This window comes from Dasypus novemcinctus, chromosome 3 (assembly GCF_030445035.2).
Source record: "Dasypus novemcinctus isolate mDasNov1 chromosome 3, mDasNov1.1.hap2, whole genome shotgun sequence".
NCBI lineage: Eukaryota > Metazoa > Chordata > Mammalia > Cingulata > Dasypodidae > Dasypus > Dasypus novemcinctus.
Genome location: NC_080675.1, coordinates 3,617,401 through 3,634,634, shown reverse-complemented (window position 1 = coordinate 3,634,634; position 17,234 = coordinate 3,617,401). Strand labels below are relative to the sequence as shown.

At 56.5% G+C, this 17,234-nt stretch overlaps 1 protein-coding gene across 7 annotated transcripts in view; it reads right to left on the bottom strand.

Moving 5' to 3' along the window:
- The window catches only part of MOK (MOK protein kinase), a 65,189-nt gene that overhangs the window by 5,565 nt on the left and 42,390 nt on the right, over positions 1-17,234 (bottom strand). For 6 of the 7 annotated variants that reach the window (XM_071213687.1, XM_004454133.4, XM_012523550.4 and 3 more), the window contains 8 exons: positions 16,605-16,694; positions 15,085-15,155; positions 6,145-6,223; positions 6,015-6,063; positions 4,220-4,398; positions 2,871-2,972; positions 2,374-2,547; positions 1,689-1,803 (listed from right to left, as the gene is read on the bottom strand). In XM_071213687.1, coding sequence (XP_071069788.1) covers positions 1,689-1,803; positions 2,374-2,547; positions 2,871-2,972; positions 4,220-4,398; positions 6,015-6,063; positions 6,145-6,223; positions 15,085-15,155; positions 16,605-16,694 — 859 coding nt within the window. The remainder of the gene's footprint in view (positions 1-1,688; positions 1,804-2,373; positions 2,548-2,870; positions 2,973-4,219; positions 4,399-6,014; positions 6,064-6,144; positions 6,224-15,084; positions 15,156-16,604; positions 16,695-17,234) is intronic. The other variant, XM_058291437.2, reaches the window with a different exon arrangement.

The following is a 17,234-nucleotide window of genomic DNA, read 5'->3' as shown; positions in this document are numbered from 1 at the left end:
AGAATAAGTGAAGAGATAGCAACACTTATTCACTGTTGGTGGAATGTAGAATGGTACAGCCACTGCAGAGGACTGTGTGGCAGTTCCTAAAGAAGGTGAATATAGATTTTCCACGTGACCCTGCGGTACCACTACTGAGAATATACCCAGAAGAACTGAGAGCAGGGACAAGAATAGACATCTGCACACCAATGTTCATAGCGCATTATTCCTGAATGCCAAACGCTGGAAACAGCCAGGTGTCCATCAAGAGATGAATGGATAAACTGTGGTATATTCACATGAGGGAATATTATGCAGCTGTAAGAAATGAAGTGGTAAAGCATCTGACAACATGGATGAACCTGGAGGACATTATGTTGAGGGAAGCAAGCCAGACACAAAAGGACAAATACTGTATGACTGTGTTACTATGAACCAAATATATTGTGTAACATATTGTATGATTCAAAAAAAAATTTATAGTTATCCAGTACATTTGAGAAATGTATGTTTTTGTTCAACTGTGTTTTCTTTTTAGTTTTTAACTGTTTATATTTTCAATTATTAAATACAAAATAGAGTTAAAAAATAAAGTGGATAAACTAGAAAAAAAAAGGTTTGTGGCAGTTTGAAGCTGGATGGATCCCCAAAAAATCATGTTCTTAAAGCTGTGCGTGGAAACCCATTTTGATGGGACCTTTTGGTTAAATCACTTAGTTAAGGGCCTTTGATTGGGTCCCAGGACCCAGGTCTAATCCTCTGAATCCTCTCACTGCAGTCCTCTGTAAATGGAGGAACAAAGAGCCACAGACACAGATGAAAAGCTGTAAGAGACAGAGAGGCACCCGCCAAGCAGAGAGCCCGCTGAGAGCGCCGCGAGAGCAAGAAGCTGAAAGCAGCGAGGCCCGGAGGAGAAAGCAGACGCCATCTGTGCCCTGCCGTGTGAGAAGCCAGGGCCACCAGCCTCTGCTCCGCGGGGAGAAGCACATGGCCTGGGGAAGCCCGGATTGGACCCTTTCACGGCCTCAGAACTGTAAGCTTGTCTGCTACTGGAAGGCAACCCATTTCTGGTAGCTTGCTTCAGCAGCCTTCAGCAAACTAAAGCCAAGTCAGTACCGAGACGGCAGGTATCCAACTTATCCCACTGGACCTGGGCACTGGCCACAGAGCTCAGACCCTACGATTGAGCAGGTACAGCTGGGGCGATGCTGACACTAAGTGAGGAAGTGAAAACAAAGGTGCATCTGTCGCAAGGTCAAAGTCTCATCTGGAAACCCCGAGCACTGCCACCCTACTGCTGCTGGGCCGGGTGCAGCGGGCGTCTGGTCACTGCGCTCAGGACGGGTTTGGCAGCCGAGCTCGGACAGCGAGGACCGTGAGGGCCTATGGCTTGTCGCTCGCTTCCTGGGAAGTGCGAGCAAGTCGCCTGGTCTCTCCGTGCCCCTGCTGGGCAGGTCTGAGGGCTGCCCAGGGCCTTGGCCAGGACCAGCACACCGGTGCCTGTCTGCACGTGTAGTTTTGAGGGCAGGCGTGGCCACGCGGGCAGGCCCCTGCCCTGAACAGTCCCGCACCTCTCTCTGGGCCTGGCCACCAGGGGCGTCTATCAGGAGGCCTCCTCTCTGGGCAGTGCCCGCCCTGCACGGCCTCCCCAGGAGCACCCGGTCCCCTCTCACACAGCCAGTTCCTGCTCCCTGCTTTCCCAGTACCTGCTTCCTGCCCTCCTTTGAAACGTGCCAGCCGGTGCAGGTGGCATCTGGAGCCACAGGCTGCTCGGGAAAGCAAGCTCTTCTGTGGCTGGCCAGAGCCTGCTTCTCAGCCGCCCTGCAGGGAAGGAAAGAGGGGCCACCTCACAGCCGCGCCCACTTGTTTGCTGTCCTGGTCTCCAAACTCATCTATTATTGGAGTTGTCCCTCGCTCCTTTCCCACGGGGCTGTTTTTCCCTTTTCTGTCTCAGCCTCAGCTCATGGCATATTCACGGGGTCAGACATCCTGCAGGGTCACCGAACCTGTGCTGCCTGCCACCTGCCCGGGGACTGCTGTCCCTTCCACAGCCACAGCCGCAGGAGTGTGGCGGTTTAGGCTAACTCCACGAAACAGCAGCAGTGCAGCAGGTCCTCGCAGGACAGGGGACCCTTCACCCACAAGTCAGCCCGCCTGGGCATCACCGCGCACAGCCTGGGTGCCCCCTGCTCTACTGTGGCACAGGTGGCGGCTTTATTTAGGGGAACTTGAACCTGAGAACAGCCTGCAGTTTCCGAAAGGAGACGATGCATCTGTTTTTACCCAAATTCAAGCGAGCAGGGAACCCTCTGGAGGCTGCTCACTTGCCACAGCGGGTCCCCTTGGGGTCCCTGGCCAGGGTCCCCCACCCCAGCAAGTCCCAGCGCCCACCTCTGCTCCTGGAAGTAGGGGTGCTGCAGGGCCTGGTGGGCGGTGATCCTCTCGTCGGGGTCATAGGCCACCATGGCGCAGAGGAGGGAGAGGCAGTGCGGGGACAGATGGGCTGTCAGGGGAGATATTCCTGATCCCTTTTTAAAAGGAAAATCAAAACTCATAGCTCTCGACCTGTATTGGAAGCCCAATGATAATAAACAATACTCCGTTACTTAGAGGCGGCTCTGGTGACTGTCGCCCTGCCCTGGGAAGGGGAGTGTGTGAAGTCTGTTCTCTACAAAGGTAACTAGCTGCCTCGCCTAGAAAACAGTAACCCCACATTTCCCACGAAAAGGGTGATGCCACCCTCGCCCGCGGCCACCCCGCTCCCTGCGCTCAGGCCCTGGCCCGAGGCGGTGCCCTCGGGGGCTGGGGGCGGCAGGGGAAGAGCTTTTCTCCGGGGCACTCAGGGGCCCTGGGCGCTGCACGTGGGCGCCCCGCGCACGCGCACTTACTGCTTGAACTTGGCGAGGGTCTTCCGCGCAGGCGTGCCCATGACGTCGTGGATCCTGGAGATCTGGTCCAGCTCGTTGGCCCCGGGGAAGAGCGGCTCCAGGCTGCGGGCAGCGGCGCGGCTCAGCGCGGGCGGAGGGGGGCTCCCCGGCTCCCTGCGCCCCACCGGGGCCCCCACCTCCCGCGGGCCTGGCCGCCGCCTGCGCCCTGCCCTCCCCGCCGCACCCCGGCCTGCGCCCCCGGCGCCCCCTCCCCTCCGCACCCCGGCCTGCGCCCCCGGCGCCCCCTCCCCTCCGCACCCCGGCCGGCGCCCCCGGCGCCCCCTCCCCTCCGCACCCCGGCCGGCGCCCCCGGCGCCCCCTCCCCTCCGCACCCCGGCCTCCGCCCCCGGCGCCCCCTCCCCTCCGCACCCCGGCCTCCGCCCCCGGCGCCCCCTCCCCTCCGCACCCCGGCCTCCGCCCCCGGCGCCCCCTCCCCTCCGCACCCCGGCCTCCGCCCCCGGCGCCCCCTCCCCTCCGCACCCCGGCCGGCGCCCCCGGCGCCCCCTCCCCGCCGCACCCCGGCCTGCGCCCCCCAGCGCCCCCGGCCCCGGGAGCGCTCCGGTCCGCCCCCGCGCCCCGGGATGTCCCCGCGGAGCCTCGGCAGCTTGGTCGCGCCCCGCCCGGCCTCCTCGCCGCGGCCGCAGGCAGGCTCCTGAGACGCCCCTGGCCCGCCGGCGCCTCGCTCCTCCCAGGCCGCCCCGCGGACCCCAGCTTGGCGAGTCCTGCAGCCGCGGCAGAGCGAGCCTTGGGCAGGGGGCAGGCGGTAAATCCTTGAGCGAATGGGACCTGCTCGGGGCCGGGAGGGGTCGGCGGCTGGTCCCCCGGCCTGAGAGGACCTGGGGCCTGGGGCCTGTGCGGGCGGAGCACCCAGCTGCTGCGGAGGTCCCGGCACCCCCCGCAGAGTGTGGAGAAGGCCCGCGCCTGGGGGCGCCCTGGGCGAGCAGTGGAAGCGCAGGTGCATCTGCCAGCACCTAGGACAGGCTGGGACCCGTCCAGCATCGTCCCCGGGGCAGCTGCATGGAGATGGGGGCCGGGATCACTGATTTTTCAAGGGGAGCCGGGAAGAAAGAATTGTGTGTGAATTCTCCTAATTTCAGCACTTCGCTGGAATCACATAAACACAAATGAAAGAGTATTTAAAAACAACCAGACGCTGCAGGCCAGGCAACTCACCACCGTGCCCTGGACACAACCCAAAGGCCCCCGCTTGCCCTCTGGCCAGGGCACGCTGCCCTCCCGCCCCTCGCCCGTCACCTGCGTCACCTCTGCAGGTGGACGAGGGGCGGCCCCCTGCTGGCGCCGGGGCCCACCTGGCGATCTCGTAGAGGACGCAGCCCGCGCTCCACAGGTCCATCTTGTAGCTGTAGTGGCCGTCGGTGAGGAGGCACTCGGGCGCGCGGTACCAGCGCGTGGAGATGTACTCCGTGTAAGGCTGCTGCGAGTAGACGCTGCGGCAGGAGCCGAAGTCGCCCAGCTTCAGCACGTCCTGCTGCGGGGACACGGGCGGTGGCGAGGCCCTTACCCTCCGGCCCGCTTGTCCAGGCAGCCTCTCGGCGGGGCGCGCCTGCAGGATGCCCGGGTGCCCTGCCGCGCCCAGCGCCCAGCGCCCAGCGCCCGCGGCCTGCGCCAGCCGCCCTGCCGTCCCCGCCGTCCCCGCCGCTCCACACGCCCACGGGGAGAAGGGTTCAAGCCACAGTGTGACCCACAGTGACCGACGCACGACGACAGCGCGTGCTGCTCGGCTCTGCGCGCAGCTCTGCCCTCCCCTGGGGGCAGCGCCCAGCCTCCCCTCCAGGCTCCTTCACCCTCTTGCCGGGGATACAAGTCTTAAGGTAGGACTTGTCTGGTTTTTCTTTACTCCTCACATTTCAAAGCAACAAAATATAGGCCTTCAATGAGCAGAACTTATCAAAATGCCTAACGGTCACCCCTGCTGCTAAGAGCAACTCATAAAAGCCGAAGTCCGGGAGCGGATGTGGCTCAAACAGTTGAGCGCCTGCCTCCCATTGGAGGTCCTGGATTTGGTTCCGGTACCTCCTGAAAAAAACAAAACAAGCAGGACAAACGAAAAAACTAACTCAAGGAAGCCAGGCTGGCTCAGCAGTTGAGCACTGGCTTCCCACACATGAGGCCCTGGGTTCAATCCCCAGCCCCGGTACCTCAAAGAAAAGCCGAGGCCGAGCCCCTGGTGAAGTGGCAGCAGTGGCCCCCTCAGCCAGGGCCCGGGGGGTGCACGTGCTTTCTCTCACTTCTCAAACCGCCCTATGAGTAGAGAGAATTACACGGGGCCACTGGGTGCCTGAAGCCCAGGCCATGGGTGCAGGGCCCGCCCGGCCCCCTGCTCTGCCCCTGCACCAGGTGGGTGGCATGGCACCGGCACTGGCACTGTAATTTTCTCAGGCCCGAACACCTAAAACAGATTTCACTTCCTAAACACTAGAAACAATCATTTAATTCCCTCCAGTTTTAACACTACAAGTTTCCACTTCCAGCCAAGATGGAGGAGCAGGGACCGGCTTACCCTCCACCCCAACCAACCAGAGAGAGACAGACGACACGGGGCAGCGCAGCGCAGTGGTCCCCGAGCCCAGGTAGGCAGCGGTGGGCCCAGCTTCCCGCCTCCAGAGAATTCCAGAGCGCAGCAGCAAGGCCAGCGCCCTAGGGTGGGTGGGGGGCCCAAGGGGCAGGGCCCAGGACAGTCCCTGAGAGCGGAGACGTGCCCAGAGCCAGCACCCCAGAGCCTGCGAGGCTGCCCGAGTCCTGAGCGGGGGCAGCTGGGACGGGCTGGGAGGCGCCCCTGGCAGGCTCCGGCCACTGCGCTCAGGACCCTCAACCGGGTCAAAACTAGTGCGGCCAGGTAAGGGCGGCCAGGTAAGGGCGGCCAAGCCACTGAGCAGCGGGGCTCGGGCCTGCCTCTCCCACCGCCTCTCCGACTGGCCGCAGGACTCTTCTGTGCCAGGGGTGGACGGCGCAGCGTGCTGGTGGCGCCCGTGGTGTGGCCCGCGCCGCCCTCCCCGCAGGGCCGGGGCCCACGTGGCGCCCAGCTCCGGAAGGCGTCTGCCCTGCTGCGACTGTGGCATCTGGTTTTGAGGTCAGAGTTCTCACCTTTATTAATATATTTTCCGGCTTTACGTCTCTGTGAAATATTCCGTTTCTGCATTCGGGACAAAAGGAGGCTGGAATCAGTCTCGCCGCTTCCCTTCCAGCTCCCGCCCGGGCGAGCCCGCCCCCGCACCTGTGCATGTGCTCCAGGGATTTACACAGCTGGTACATGTAGTGCGTGACCCGCTTCTCCGACAAGGGCCGTCTTCTCCCTGCGGTCAGGACAGAGCGGACGCGGTCACCGCGCCGCGGGCCCTGCGGGAGGCCGCACGCACAGAGCGCCTGCGCCTCGTGCTGTGAGCCAGGCCCCCGCCCTCCACACGGTCGCCGAGTGGCCTTAGGAAGCACGGAGCGTGCCTACAAGGGACCACTTCCAAGCCCAGCCCCCGGCAGGATCTCCTTGACAACCACGTCGTGTGCACGTGGCTCTCGGTGAGCCCGGTGTGACCGCGACCCCGTGGCGCTGCGGGCACAGCCGTCCACGCTCTCCCTTCCAGCCGCGCTGGGGATGGAAACGCCGGGAGTCGCCTGTCAATCTGGTGTTTTCCTGGGCTTCTCCTCAGCACGAGGAGTGCCGTGGTAATGATGGGGTCAACGGAAATGCTTTTTTTAAACCTGAGAAGACCACCGCTTCTGCGGAGCCTCTGAAGAGCGAGCCGCGCCCCCTCCTCGGAGCGCCTGCTGACCCCCACCCTGCGGTGGCCACGGGTTACCCGGCGTTGCTCCACACGCCCTGCAGGCTACGCCTTCCTTTCTGCAGCTTTCCTTATATTTTTTTAATTAGAGAAGTGCATTCACAGAACAATCATGCATAAAACACACAACTCCCATATTGCACCTTTCTGCGTCTCTCATTGCCCTGCGTGTGCTTTTCTCTGGTGACAGTGCGTTTTAGAGCTGTGCTGTTAACTGCGGCCCCGGTCTAGCTCGGGTTCAGTGTTTGTGTGGCACAGTTCCACGGCAGTCGTGACACTCTGAAATTGGGCAGACGCCAAATGATCGTGTCCTTAGAGCCAAGCCCTGCCTGTGCGTGTAACCTATTGTGGTAGGACCTTTTTTTAAAAAAAAGATTTATTTATTTATCTCCCCTCCTCCCCCCCCCACCCCGGTTGTCTGTTCTCTGTGTCTATTTGCTGTGTCTTCTTCTTTGTCTGCTTCTGTTGCTGTCATCGGCATGGGAATCTGTGTTTCTTTTTGTTGCGTCATCTTGCTGTGTCAGCTCTCCGTGTGGGCGGCGCCATTCCTGGGCAGGCTGCGCTTTCTTTCGTGCTGGGCGGCTCTCCTTACAGGTGCACTCCTTGTGTGTGGGGCTCCCCTACACGGGGACACCCGTGTGGCACGGCACTCTGCACGCATCAGTGCTGCGCATGGCCAGCTCCACACGGGTCAAGGAGGCCCGGGGTTTGAACCGCGGACCTCCCATGTGGTAGGCGGATGCCCTAACCACGGGGCCCTGTGGTAGGACCTTTTGATGAAATTTCTTCACTAAGGGCCTTAAGTAGATGGCATGACCCAGGGTGGGTCTTAATCCTCTTACCAGAGTCCTTTATAAAGTGGAATCAGCAGAGGCCACAGAGGCTGAGAGGAAGCCACAGACGGAGCAGAAAACAACCGAGCCCAGAGGTTAAGACAGAGACCAGCAGTGCCGCCGATGTGTCCTGCCATTGCCTGATTGCCAACAGGTGCAGCTCGGGCACAGAGCATTTCCTGGTGAAGCCTTAATTTGGACATCTTGCTCGGCCTCAAAACTGTAAGCTTTTGGAAGCAGACTTGGCCCAATGGATAGGGCGTCCGTCTACCACATGGGAGGTCCGCGGTTCAAACCCCGGGCCTCCTTGACCCGTGTGCAGCTGGCCCATGCGCAGTGCTGATGCGCACAAGGAGTGCCCTGCCACGCAGGGGTGTCCCCCACATAGGGGAGCCCCACGCGCAAGGAGTGCACCCTGTAAGGAGAGCCGCCCAGCGCGAAAGAAGGTGCAGCCTGCCCAGGAATGGCGCCGCACACACGGAGAGCTGACACAGCAAGATGACGCAACAAAAAGAAACACAGTGCCACTGATAAGGATAGAAGCGGTCACAGAAGAACACACAGCAAATGGACACAGAGAGCAGACAATTGGGGAGGGGGGAAGGGGAGAGAAATAAATAATAAATAAATCTTTAAAAACAGAAACAAAACAAAACTGTAAGCTTTTACACTAATAAATCCCCATTATAAAAGCCAATCTATTTCTGGTATAATTGCCCTGGCAGCCTTTAGCAAACTAAAATGGTACTTTTAAATTTATTTTTTCCTTATCACCCGTCCCCCCGTTATCTGCTCTCTGTGTCCATTTGCTGTGTGTTCTTCTGTGTCTGTTGTATTCTCATTAGGCAGCTCTAGGAACTGATTCTGACACCTTCCAGAGTGGACATGTTTTCATTTCTCTTGCACAGATACCTACAAGTAGAATTTCCAGGTCATACAGTAACACAATAAGTAAGCAAACACCTTGTCGGAGGAGTTTGGAGAAGAAATAGGGCAGAAGGGAGCAGGTGCGGGTGGCTGTCGGGGGGCTCCGGCCAGGGACCGGGGCACATGGGCACATGAGCGTCACGGGCATGGAAACACGGGCCTGGCTCCCACTCCCCCAAATCCGCCCCTTCTTCCTACCCCAGGCCCGGGGGTTTCCCAGCACTGAGCGCCCCCGTCACAGGGCAGTTCAGCCCACGAACATTCCTTGCTGGGCCTGGAGCACTCCGACGGTGCCCAGGAGCCCACGCCGGCGGCAGCCCAGGACGGTGAATGCCACGCGGGGGGCTGAGGGCCTGCCCTGGGCTTGACACAGGAGGCAGCAGGGGAGGCAGGAAACGGGGTGGGGAGTCGCCCGGCAGGCGGAGCTGTGGGCAGGTGCCCAGGTGAGGAGCCGCCACCGGCAGGGCTGGGGACCAGGGGCTGTGGGTTCTTCTGTCCAGCTGGGGTGTGAAGAGACCTGAGGGGCTGCACGAGCCCCTGTGGCCAGGATCGGTGGGCGGAAGGCCCTTGAACCCAGGCCCCCAACAGGAAGGCCAGCCCAGCGGCCCAGGCAGGGGCTTGTCCCTCCACGGTGAGGGAAAGGCAGGCCGAAGCGTGGGCACTTCTGTCCGCCCGGGGCCCGCCTGGCCCAGACACGGGGCAGGAGGGGGAGCTGGGCTCCGCCGGGGACAGCAGGGCCGCCCCAGAGGCCTTCAGGGCTTCCCTGCAGGTGGCGGGAGCCCAGCGCCTTGCTTGCGAGCTGACTCCAGCGCCCCTTCCTGGGGTCGGCCCCTCCTGCGGCCGCCGCCGGGTGATGGGGGGCTGCCCGCAGGCCCCCCAGTCAGCGCTGAGGGGCTCTTCCTGCCTCCCGCCTGACACTGGACCCGCCCCTTCCAAGGTAACCAGGGGCCTCCCTCAGCCCCTCACGCCTCGGGTCACGGCGGCGCCTTCAGTCCTGTCGCCGCAGCAGCCCTCCCCCGCCCGTCCACTCCAGCGGCCGCAGCCCCAGCGCCAGCACCCATGGGCCTCGGGGCTGAAACCCACCCAGCAGGCTTTCTCTGCAAACCAACCAGATCGAAAAAACGAATCAACAGCCGCTCACAAAAGCACTTTTTTAAAAAACATCTATTTTATTTATTCCCCTACCCCCGCCCCAGTGTTGTTTTGTGCTCTGTCTCTTCTGTGTGTTCTGTGTCTGCTTGTCTTCTCTTTAGGCAGCACCGGGAACTGATCCTGGGATCTTCCGGAGTGGGAGAGAGGTGCTCAGTCTCTTGGGCCACCTCAGCTCCCTGGTCTGCTGTGTCTCTTGTGTCTCTCTCTTTTTGTTGCGTCATCTTGCTGGGCCAGCTCTCCACTCAGGCCAGCGTACCACATGGGCCAGCTTGCCTTCACCAGGAGGCTCTGGGAATCAAACCCTGGCCCTCCCATATGGTAGATGAGAGCCCAATTGCCTGAGCCACGTCCGCTTCCCAAGAGCATCTATATCAAGAGGGGGCTTAGTTTCCACTTTGATGATGGATGCAGTCCTCCTGCTTTCAGTTGTAGGCACTCTTGGCTCCCTGGCGTGGTGGTTGACCTTCTTCACCTCCCTGTTAGCTGAGTGGGGTAAGTCCAATAAACCGGAGGGTAGGAGTTGCAAGTCTGTTGAGGCTCAGGGCCTGGCTATCACATGGTCAGTCCAGAGATTCAGGTCCTCTGGGTATATATTAAACCCAGCACCAACTACAGTTCCAGTAAAAGTAAAAGGAGAGACTTGTGGACAAAGATCACATCTGAGTCCAGCTCCATCACACAGAAACACAAACTCCAAAGTAGGGCTAACTGACATGGCACTGAACTCCATCTGCCATGACCACAGAACCTGTGGGTCTCTGTAGCCCTCAGGAGAACCTATACCTGGGGTTGTATCTACTTTATGTGTCTCTGGGACTCTGTTGAGGTGTGCATAAGGGCAACCCCTCTGATAGCCTCCCGGCTCTTTTTGATGATTATAGTGTGAATACAATTTAAGGATTTCTTGTAATTCTTCTGTTCTTAGGTCATATATTTAATTTTGGCATTTTTCAGTAATACAGCATGAACATCCTTCTTTGCCAATAAATAAGCATTTTTTTCCTCATGGAAGAACATTTTATATTTGTACTGTTAACCACAGGCATTGTCCATAGCAGGGTTCACTATTTATACAATCCCTTTTCCTCCTGTAGCTTTCCTTCTGGTAACATGCACAACCCTAAGCTTCCCTTTGCAACCACAATCACACACACGAGTCAGCACTGTTAATTACACTCACTTGTAAATGACTACATAATATATTTGCCCATTGCCTTTTGGGGCACTTAGAATATTAATTTTTTTTGTCTTTATTTTTTAATGTTACATTCAAGAAACATGAGGTCCCCATATACCCCCCAACCCCCTCACCCCTGCTTTAGCACCCACCGATGGCTGCCCACTGACGCAGGAGCCCCTGAGCTCCTTGTCCTGGCCTCCCCAGCCCCACTGGCCCTTGCCTCCCCCGTTTCCTGTAACCCTCCTGCTCAGCTCCAGCCGCAGTGGCCTCTTGCCTCTCTGGGACCTCAGGGCCCTGGCACTGCCCCGTCCCTCCCCAGCACATGGGCCTGCTTCACGCACTCGCACTCGTAGCACTCCCTCTCGTTTGACTGTCCTCATCAGGGCAGAAGCCCCGGGGTGGGAACTGTGCCTCTGGGATGGCCCACAGCACGGCCGAGCCCACCAGACAGCCTCTCCCATGCGCGTCTAACTCTCCCCGCGCCGGGCGAGCCCCGCCCCGCCCCCCAAATCCTTCTGGTCCTCTCTAGCCCCGTCATCGCCGCTCATCTGATGCCCGCTGGGCAAAGAGACCCGTTGTCTCTACTGTTCGTGTTTCACAAAGTCTGTCTCTACAACAGACTACAAACCCTCCAGCTATCAGAAAACGCCCCTCGCGGGCCTCCTCCACCCCGCCGGCACCCTGCGCACCGCCAGGCTTGTGGGCAGGCACCTCCGCATGCGCCGCTGCCCCTCCAGCCGTCACCTCGACCTTGAGTGTCATCAGGGCTCCTCAAGACCCGGTAGCACAAGCCTCGTGATCAAGGCCAGGGGCACGCCTGGGCTGCCCGCGAAGGCACCGACGACCGCGCAGGCTTCAGTGCGCCAGTGTCATCCTCGACACGAGCAGAGACACTGAGGGTCTCCCTGGGTCGTTGGTGCTCCGTGCCTGGCCGAGGGACAGAGAGCAGGGGCCACTCGAGCCCCCGCCTGTCATTTATTAGCGACTTGGTCCTCCCGGCTCCATGTCCGCGTCTGTACAATGGGGTGGCGCAGTGGTGCCCACCACGGGGGCTGCCAAGCACGCGCCTTCATCTGTGCCGTGGAGCATCGCCCGACAGGGTTGCTGTGAGGATAAAACGGGTGAATTCCCGCCCGGCGCTGAGAACGGAGCCTGGCATGTGGTCAGCGCCCAGTAAATGTTCGCTATCGTCGCCATCACTCCAGCTCACCAATTCTGAGTCTGGCCTTTTTGTGCGCACGTTTTAACAACTCTGAAATCAGGACACACGTTGTGTTTTCTCTCAATCCCTGTCAGCCGTTTTTCCATGCTCTGATGTCTCTGAAACAAGGATGCCCTAACTCCTGTGGCTTCTTACCACCAACCCAGGGCAGCAGGTGGCCTTGAGACCCCGGCTTGTGCGAAATCAAGGGACCCACAGAGAAAGGCTGTGCATCCACCCATCGCTAAGAGTCTGCTTTTGACAATCTCTCTGCAAGCAGATACTGAAAGAGGTATGCTCCATTTCTCCAATTATACAATTCCCCTCCTACTGGAAATTAAAGATATTTCTTCTCAACAACCCTTTTTCAAATGTCTAAACATGGAGCTACTTGCCAGAAATTCTCCCCTCCCCTTGAGTTTTAAGATGTCACTTTAGGAAGCAACAATAAGAACCCTCACAGGCAAGAGGACGTGGCTCAACTGAGAGAGCATCCGCCTACCATATGGAGGGTCCAGGGTTCAAACCCAGGGCCTCCGACCCGTGTGCAGCTGGCCCACGTGCAGTGCTGATGCACGCAAGGAGTGCCGTGCCATGCAGGGGCACCCCCGCGTAGGGGAGCCCCACACACAAAGAGTGCGCCCCGTAAGGAGAGCTGATGCAGCAAGATGACACAACAAAAAAGAGATGCAATTTCCCTGTGACACCTGAGAATACAAGCGATGCAGAAGAACACACGGCAAATGGACACAGAGAGCAGACAACGGGGGGGAAGGGGAAAGAAATAAAATAAATCTTTGGGAAAAAAAAAGAATCCTCATAAAACACACTTATCTTACTTGGAAAGCACTGTTACCAAAAAGAGAAGTGATTATGGAACTTCTTTTAAAAGCAAGACATTGGCTTACAGGTAAAATGGACATTACAAATGAAACTAATAAAAGCTCATGGTTATTTCACTTGTTGTGGCTGATGCCCTGCACTGACGCTGTTAAATATAAACACACAGAGAGCATCAGTGGGAAGAATCTCTATTAGATATCACGTATTTGAAAGTGGAACTAGAGAATAACACCTCATTTATCCAGCCCATTTCGAATAAGATGTTTAATACATGAAACTTCCAAATAAACAAGGTTTACTCCTGGAACACAAACGCGTTTCTACGGCGACCATTTAAAATGCAGGTCTTTCTAAACCGTCTTATACACTTCTCTGCTAAAGGAGCCAGGTTCCCACAACCCACGACGGGGTGTATGTTCTCTCATCCTCTCGGGGCTCACCCACTCCCGCTCTTTGTTTGTTTGTTTGTTCTCATGTACGTGCTCTGTATTTTCAGTCTCCTCCCCACTCCTGGTTTGTCACCTGTCACTTCAGGCCACTACTGTGTGCCAGGTTCTGGAAGTCCCTTCCAACAGCTCTATTTTTAATAGGTTGTCAGCCAAGAACTAGATAGCGCAGTTTGTTAGAACTAGACCTAAAAGAAGATTAAACTAATGTCTGAGTGAGGGGCTTTCTTATCAAAAATGGACACAAGATTTGTGACTTATGAAAAATACTGGGAAGTGGACTTGGCCCAATGGATAGGGCGTCCGCCTACCACATGGGAGGTCCACGGTTCAAACCCCGGGCCTCCTTGACCCGTGTGGAGCTGGCCCATGTGCAGTGCTGATGCGCGCAAGGAGTGCCCTGCCACGCAGGGGTGTCCCCCACATAAGGGAGCCCCCGTGCAAAGAGTGCGCCCCATAAGGAGAGCTGCCTAGCCCAAAAAAAGTGCAGCCTGCCCAGGAATGCTGCCACAAACACAGAGAGCGGATGCAGCAAGATGACGCAACAAAAAGAGACACAGATTCCCACAGAAAAACACACAGCAAATGGACACAGAGAACAGACAACTCGGGGAAGGGCAGAGGGAGAGAAATAAATTTAAAAATAAATCTTTAAAAAAAAAATACCAGGTTTTCTCAGATATAAGGCAATCTCTTATTTTGTCAATGAGAAGATCCAAAAGTTTTTCAACCTACTTATATATATAAATTTTCATGGATTTGGAAACTTGTCTACTTACATATGTATTGTATTAATAAGTTACTAGCCTAGGCTTTTTTTTGTTTTTTGAGGTGCCGGGACTGGGGAGTGAACCAGGACTTCTTAAGTGGGAAGCTGGTGCTCACCCACCGAGCCACACTGGCTCCCCGAGTTGGTTTTCTCATAGTTTGCCGGTTGTTTTTTTGCTTTTTGGAGGCCCCGGGGACTGAATTCCAGGACCGCCCACGTGGGACGCGGACCTCAACTGCTTCAGCGTGTCTGCTTCCCAACCTAGACATATTTTAAATCACAAAAAGAATGTGATAATTTTGAAATAAAGCTTTCTAACACTCTCCCACTTGATAAAAGCAGTTTTACTTGAACTCTGTATGCATCTTCAGCATCAGTGTCTTCGTCAAAAGAATAACTCCTAGCTCTAACAGCTTTCACAGCACGTCCTCCGCTGGGTCTACGCTGTTTGGGCCGACGGGGCGGTGTTTACATCACCGTGATGCTGCATCAGGCAGCTGGTGTTTCTCATCTGTCCCCTAAGCGTGACGCGGTCTGGAAGCCACCACGCTTCCTGTGCTGCCGGCCTAGTGATCCTCGTGGGGTGCGTGGGCCCTGACCCCCAACGCTGGCGCCCCAGGAGCGCCCGCTGGGGGGCTGACTCCTGCCCTCCTCTCCACAGCGGCTCCCAGCACTGTGCTTTCTAGCAGGCCAAGGGCCGCGTGCCCCGAGCAGCTGCGCAGGGCCTCGGGGGCCCCTCTCCCCTCGGGGTTGCCGAGCCACAGGAGGGCCGGGCGCGCAGGGGCCTGGGGCGAGCTGGGCTGGGGGCTCAGTCCCCTCCGCCCGGCTGACACGGAGGCCCCGGCCTTACCTCCCGCCTGCGGCCGCCTTCTGAGCAGCAAGACTGCCAGGGCCCGGCCTCCGAGCCAGCGTGCGGCTACTGCTGCCGGTGACCCTGGGGACCGGCCCTGGGGACCAGCCCTCAGCCTGCGTGCGCTACAAGCTTTAAGAGAGCACTTGAGACCAGCTGTCAGATTATTGCACGTACCTCGTATTAGCTCATAAATATTCATGTCCATAAGTTCACATATTAGTGCAAGAGAACCAGATTTTCTGTCACTGAAGAAGAAAGCAGGTTTTAAGATATTTTGTCCTGTCTTAATCAGAAAATATAATCAAATCTTTAATTAATTTCTAAACATTTCTTGTAAACATTAGGTGTTCCCACAACAGACAAAATCAGCAGTGACTGGATGATTCAAAGAGTGGAAGCTTTGAGTTTAAATAAATTCTTAAGGTAAAATTAATTTAAAATAATACTAAAATCCTATGTTATGCAGAAAGACTTTTAAAAAAAAGATATGTCTTGAAAATATAAAGTTATCAGCAGAAAGAAGAAATGAGGTTGGGGAGTTGGCTAAGCAAAGCAATATAAGAGAAAAAATTTTTAATTCATGCCCTGTGGCTGCACATTTAGTGTTTATTTACTGAAACTGCTCTCAGGTAATTGGGATAAATTACAATGGGGAAGGGAAAACAAAAATAAAAACAACAAAATCCAGTCTGGGACAAAGAGACGAAGAGGAGGCCCTGACTCCGGCCCTGAGCTCTAGCCAGGAAAGGGCCCTGCTCCGGGGCCTGCGCGGGAGGGGCAGGGGCCCCCAGCGTGCTCTGGAGCCCGGTCCCCAGGGTTCCTGGGACTGCTGGAAGGCCCACATGGGGGTCTGGGCAGACGTGCGGGGGCGCAACCATTAACGGGCAAACTCCAGACCCTGCGCCTGGCCCCACCTGGCTTCTAAGAACACTGCAGGTCGGGAGGCCACACAGCTAGGACGAAACATCTCATGCTGAGTTTTAAAATGTTCACACTTGCATTAAAGTCGCCTGCACTCTCCTTTGCTGGAGTCTGGAACTTCTTCGCAGGCCCCACAGCTCGCTGCCCTCAGTGTGGCAGGGGCCGCTGCCCTCAGACATGCCTTCTCTGAGCCGGAGTGCCCCCAGCCCACACAGAGTGGTCAAACGGACATGCCCTGGCTTGGTCCAGGAGAGCCGGGCAGTGCTGCACGGGGCTCTCAGGGAGAAGCTGGGCTCTGCCTTCAGATGGGCAGGTCGACCTTAGGGAAACCATTCTACAACTGGAACAAATGAAAAATCCTGCAACTATGTCAATCCTGGCAAGAAAGGCTACAGGAGACTGTTCAGAGCTGGCAACCGGCAGCGATAACATGAGAAGATAAATTCCATGTTTTCTCATTAAGTCATAATTCAAACTCAAGGCCTTAGGCCTTATTCCTCAGCCACCACCGTCCACACAGACACAACTCGAGCTCAAGGAGACAAACCGTTTGACTCATGCACGCTTTAATGACACAGAGTCACCTAAATCAAGGCATCTCCACACTGGGAAGCGGATATGTATTTGTCCAAACAAAAATGTGACTTAAGATAAAACGAGAATATTACTAAGTCACAAAGCAAATTTAAAATGTCTATCATGGTTTCCTCTCTTAAAAAGAGATTTAATCATTACCATCAAATGTAGATAATTTTTTAAGTCCCCATACTTACAAAACTACTTCATGCAAGGTAAGGATATTTGGATGTGGATTCAGGCGTCTCAGTGCTTGAATTTCTCGCAGATTGTTCACTTGCTCAATGCTATTTTGTAGGTAAAAATAAATAACGAATTTACAATTTAGGTTAGCTTTTAAATTAGTGTTATTAAATCATTATTAATTATTCATCATCACAACTGAAAAAAAATCACAAATAATTCCAACAAGATAACCAGGTGTGATTTCTCCCATTAAAAGTTGAAAGTTATACATACCTCATTTCTGCATTATCTTATAAATATATTAAAATGTTCCCCCCTCTAAGCTCCTGAAAGAATACCTTGACAGCTTCTTTTATAACTAATAAACATGGGAATAGATACTACAATTTCCTGTGAATCTGCTTAGGGAACGTACCCAGCCGAGAAAGGAGATGCAGCCTGAAATCCCTGAGCAGACCCCTTCGTCCAGTGGTTTCCGTTTCCTTCACCTGGTGACAGGTACTCTCAGCCACCCTGGCAACCACAGGCTTTTCTTTGTGGAAACTGCTCCGCCCGACACTACTCACATCGTCGTGACTGCCCTCCCAGCGCCACAGGGGCCAGGCAGGGCGGGCCATGGACTCACGGCCGACCCCGTGTCC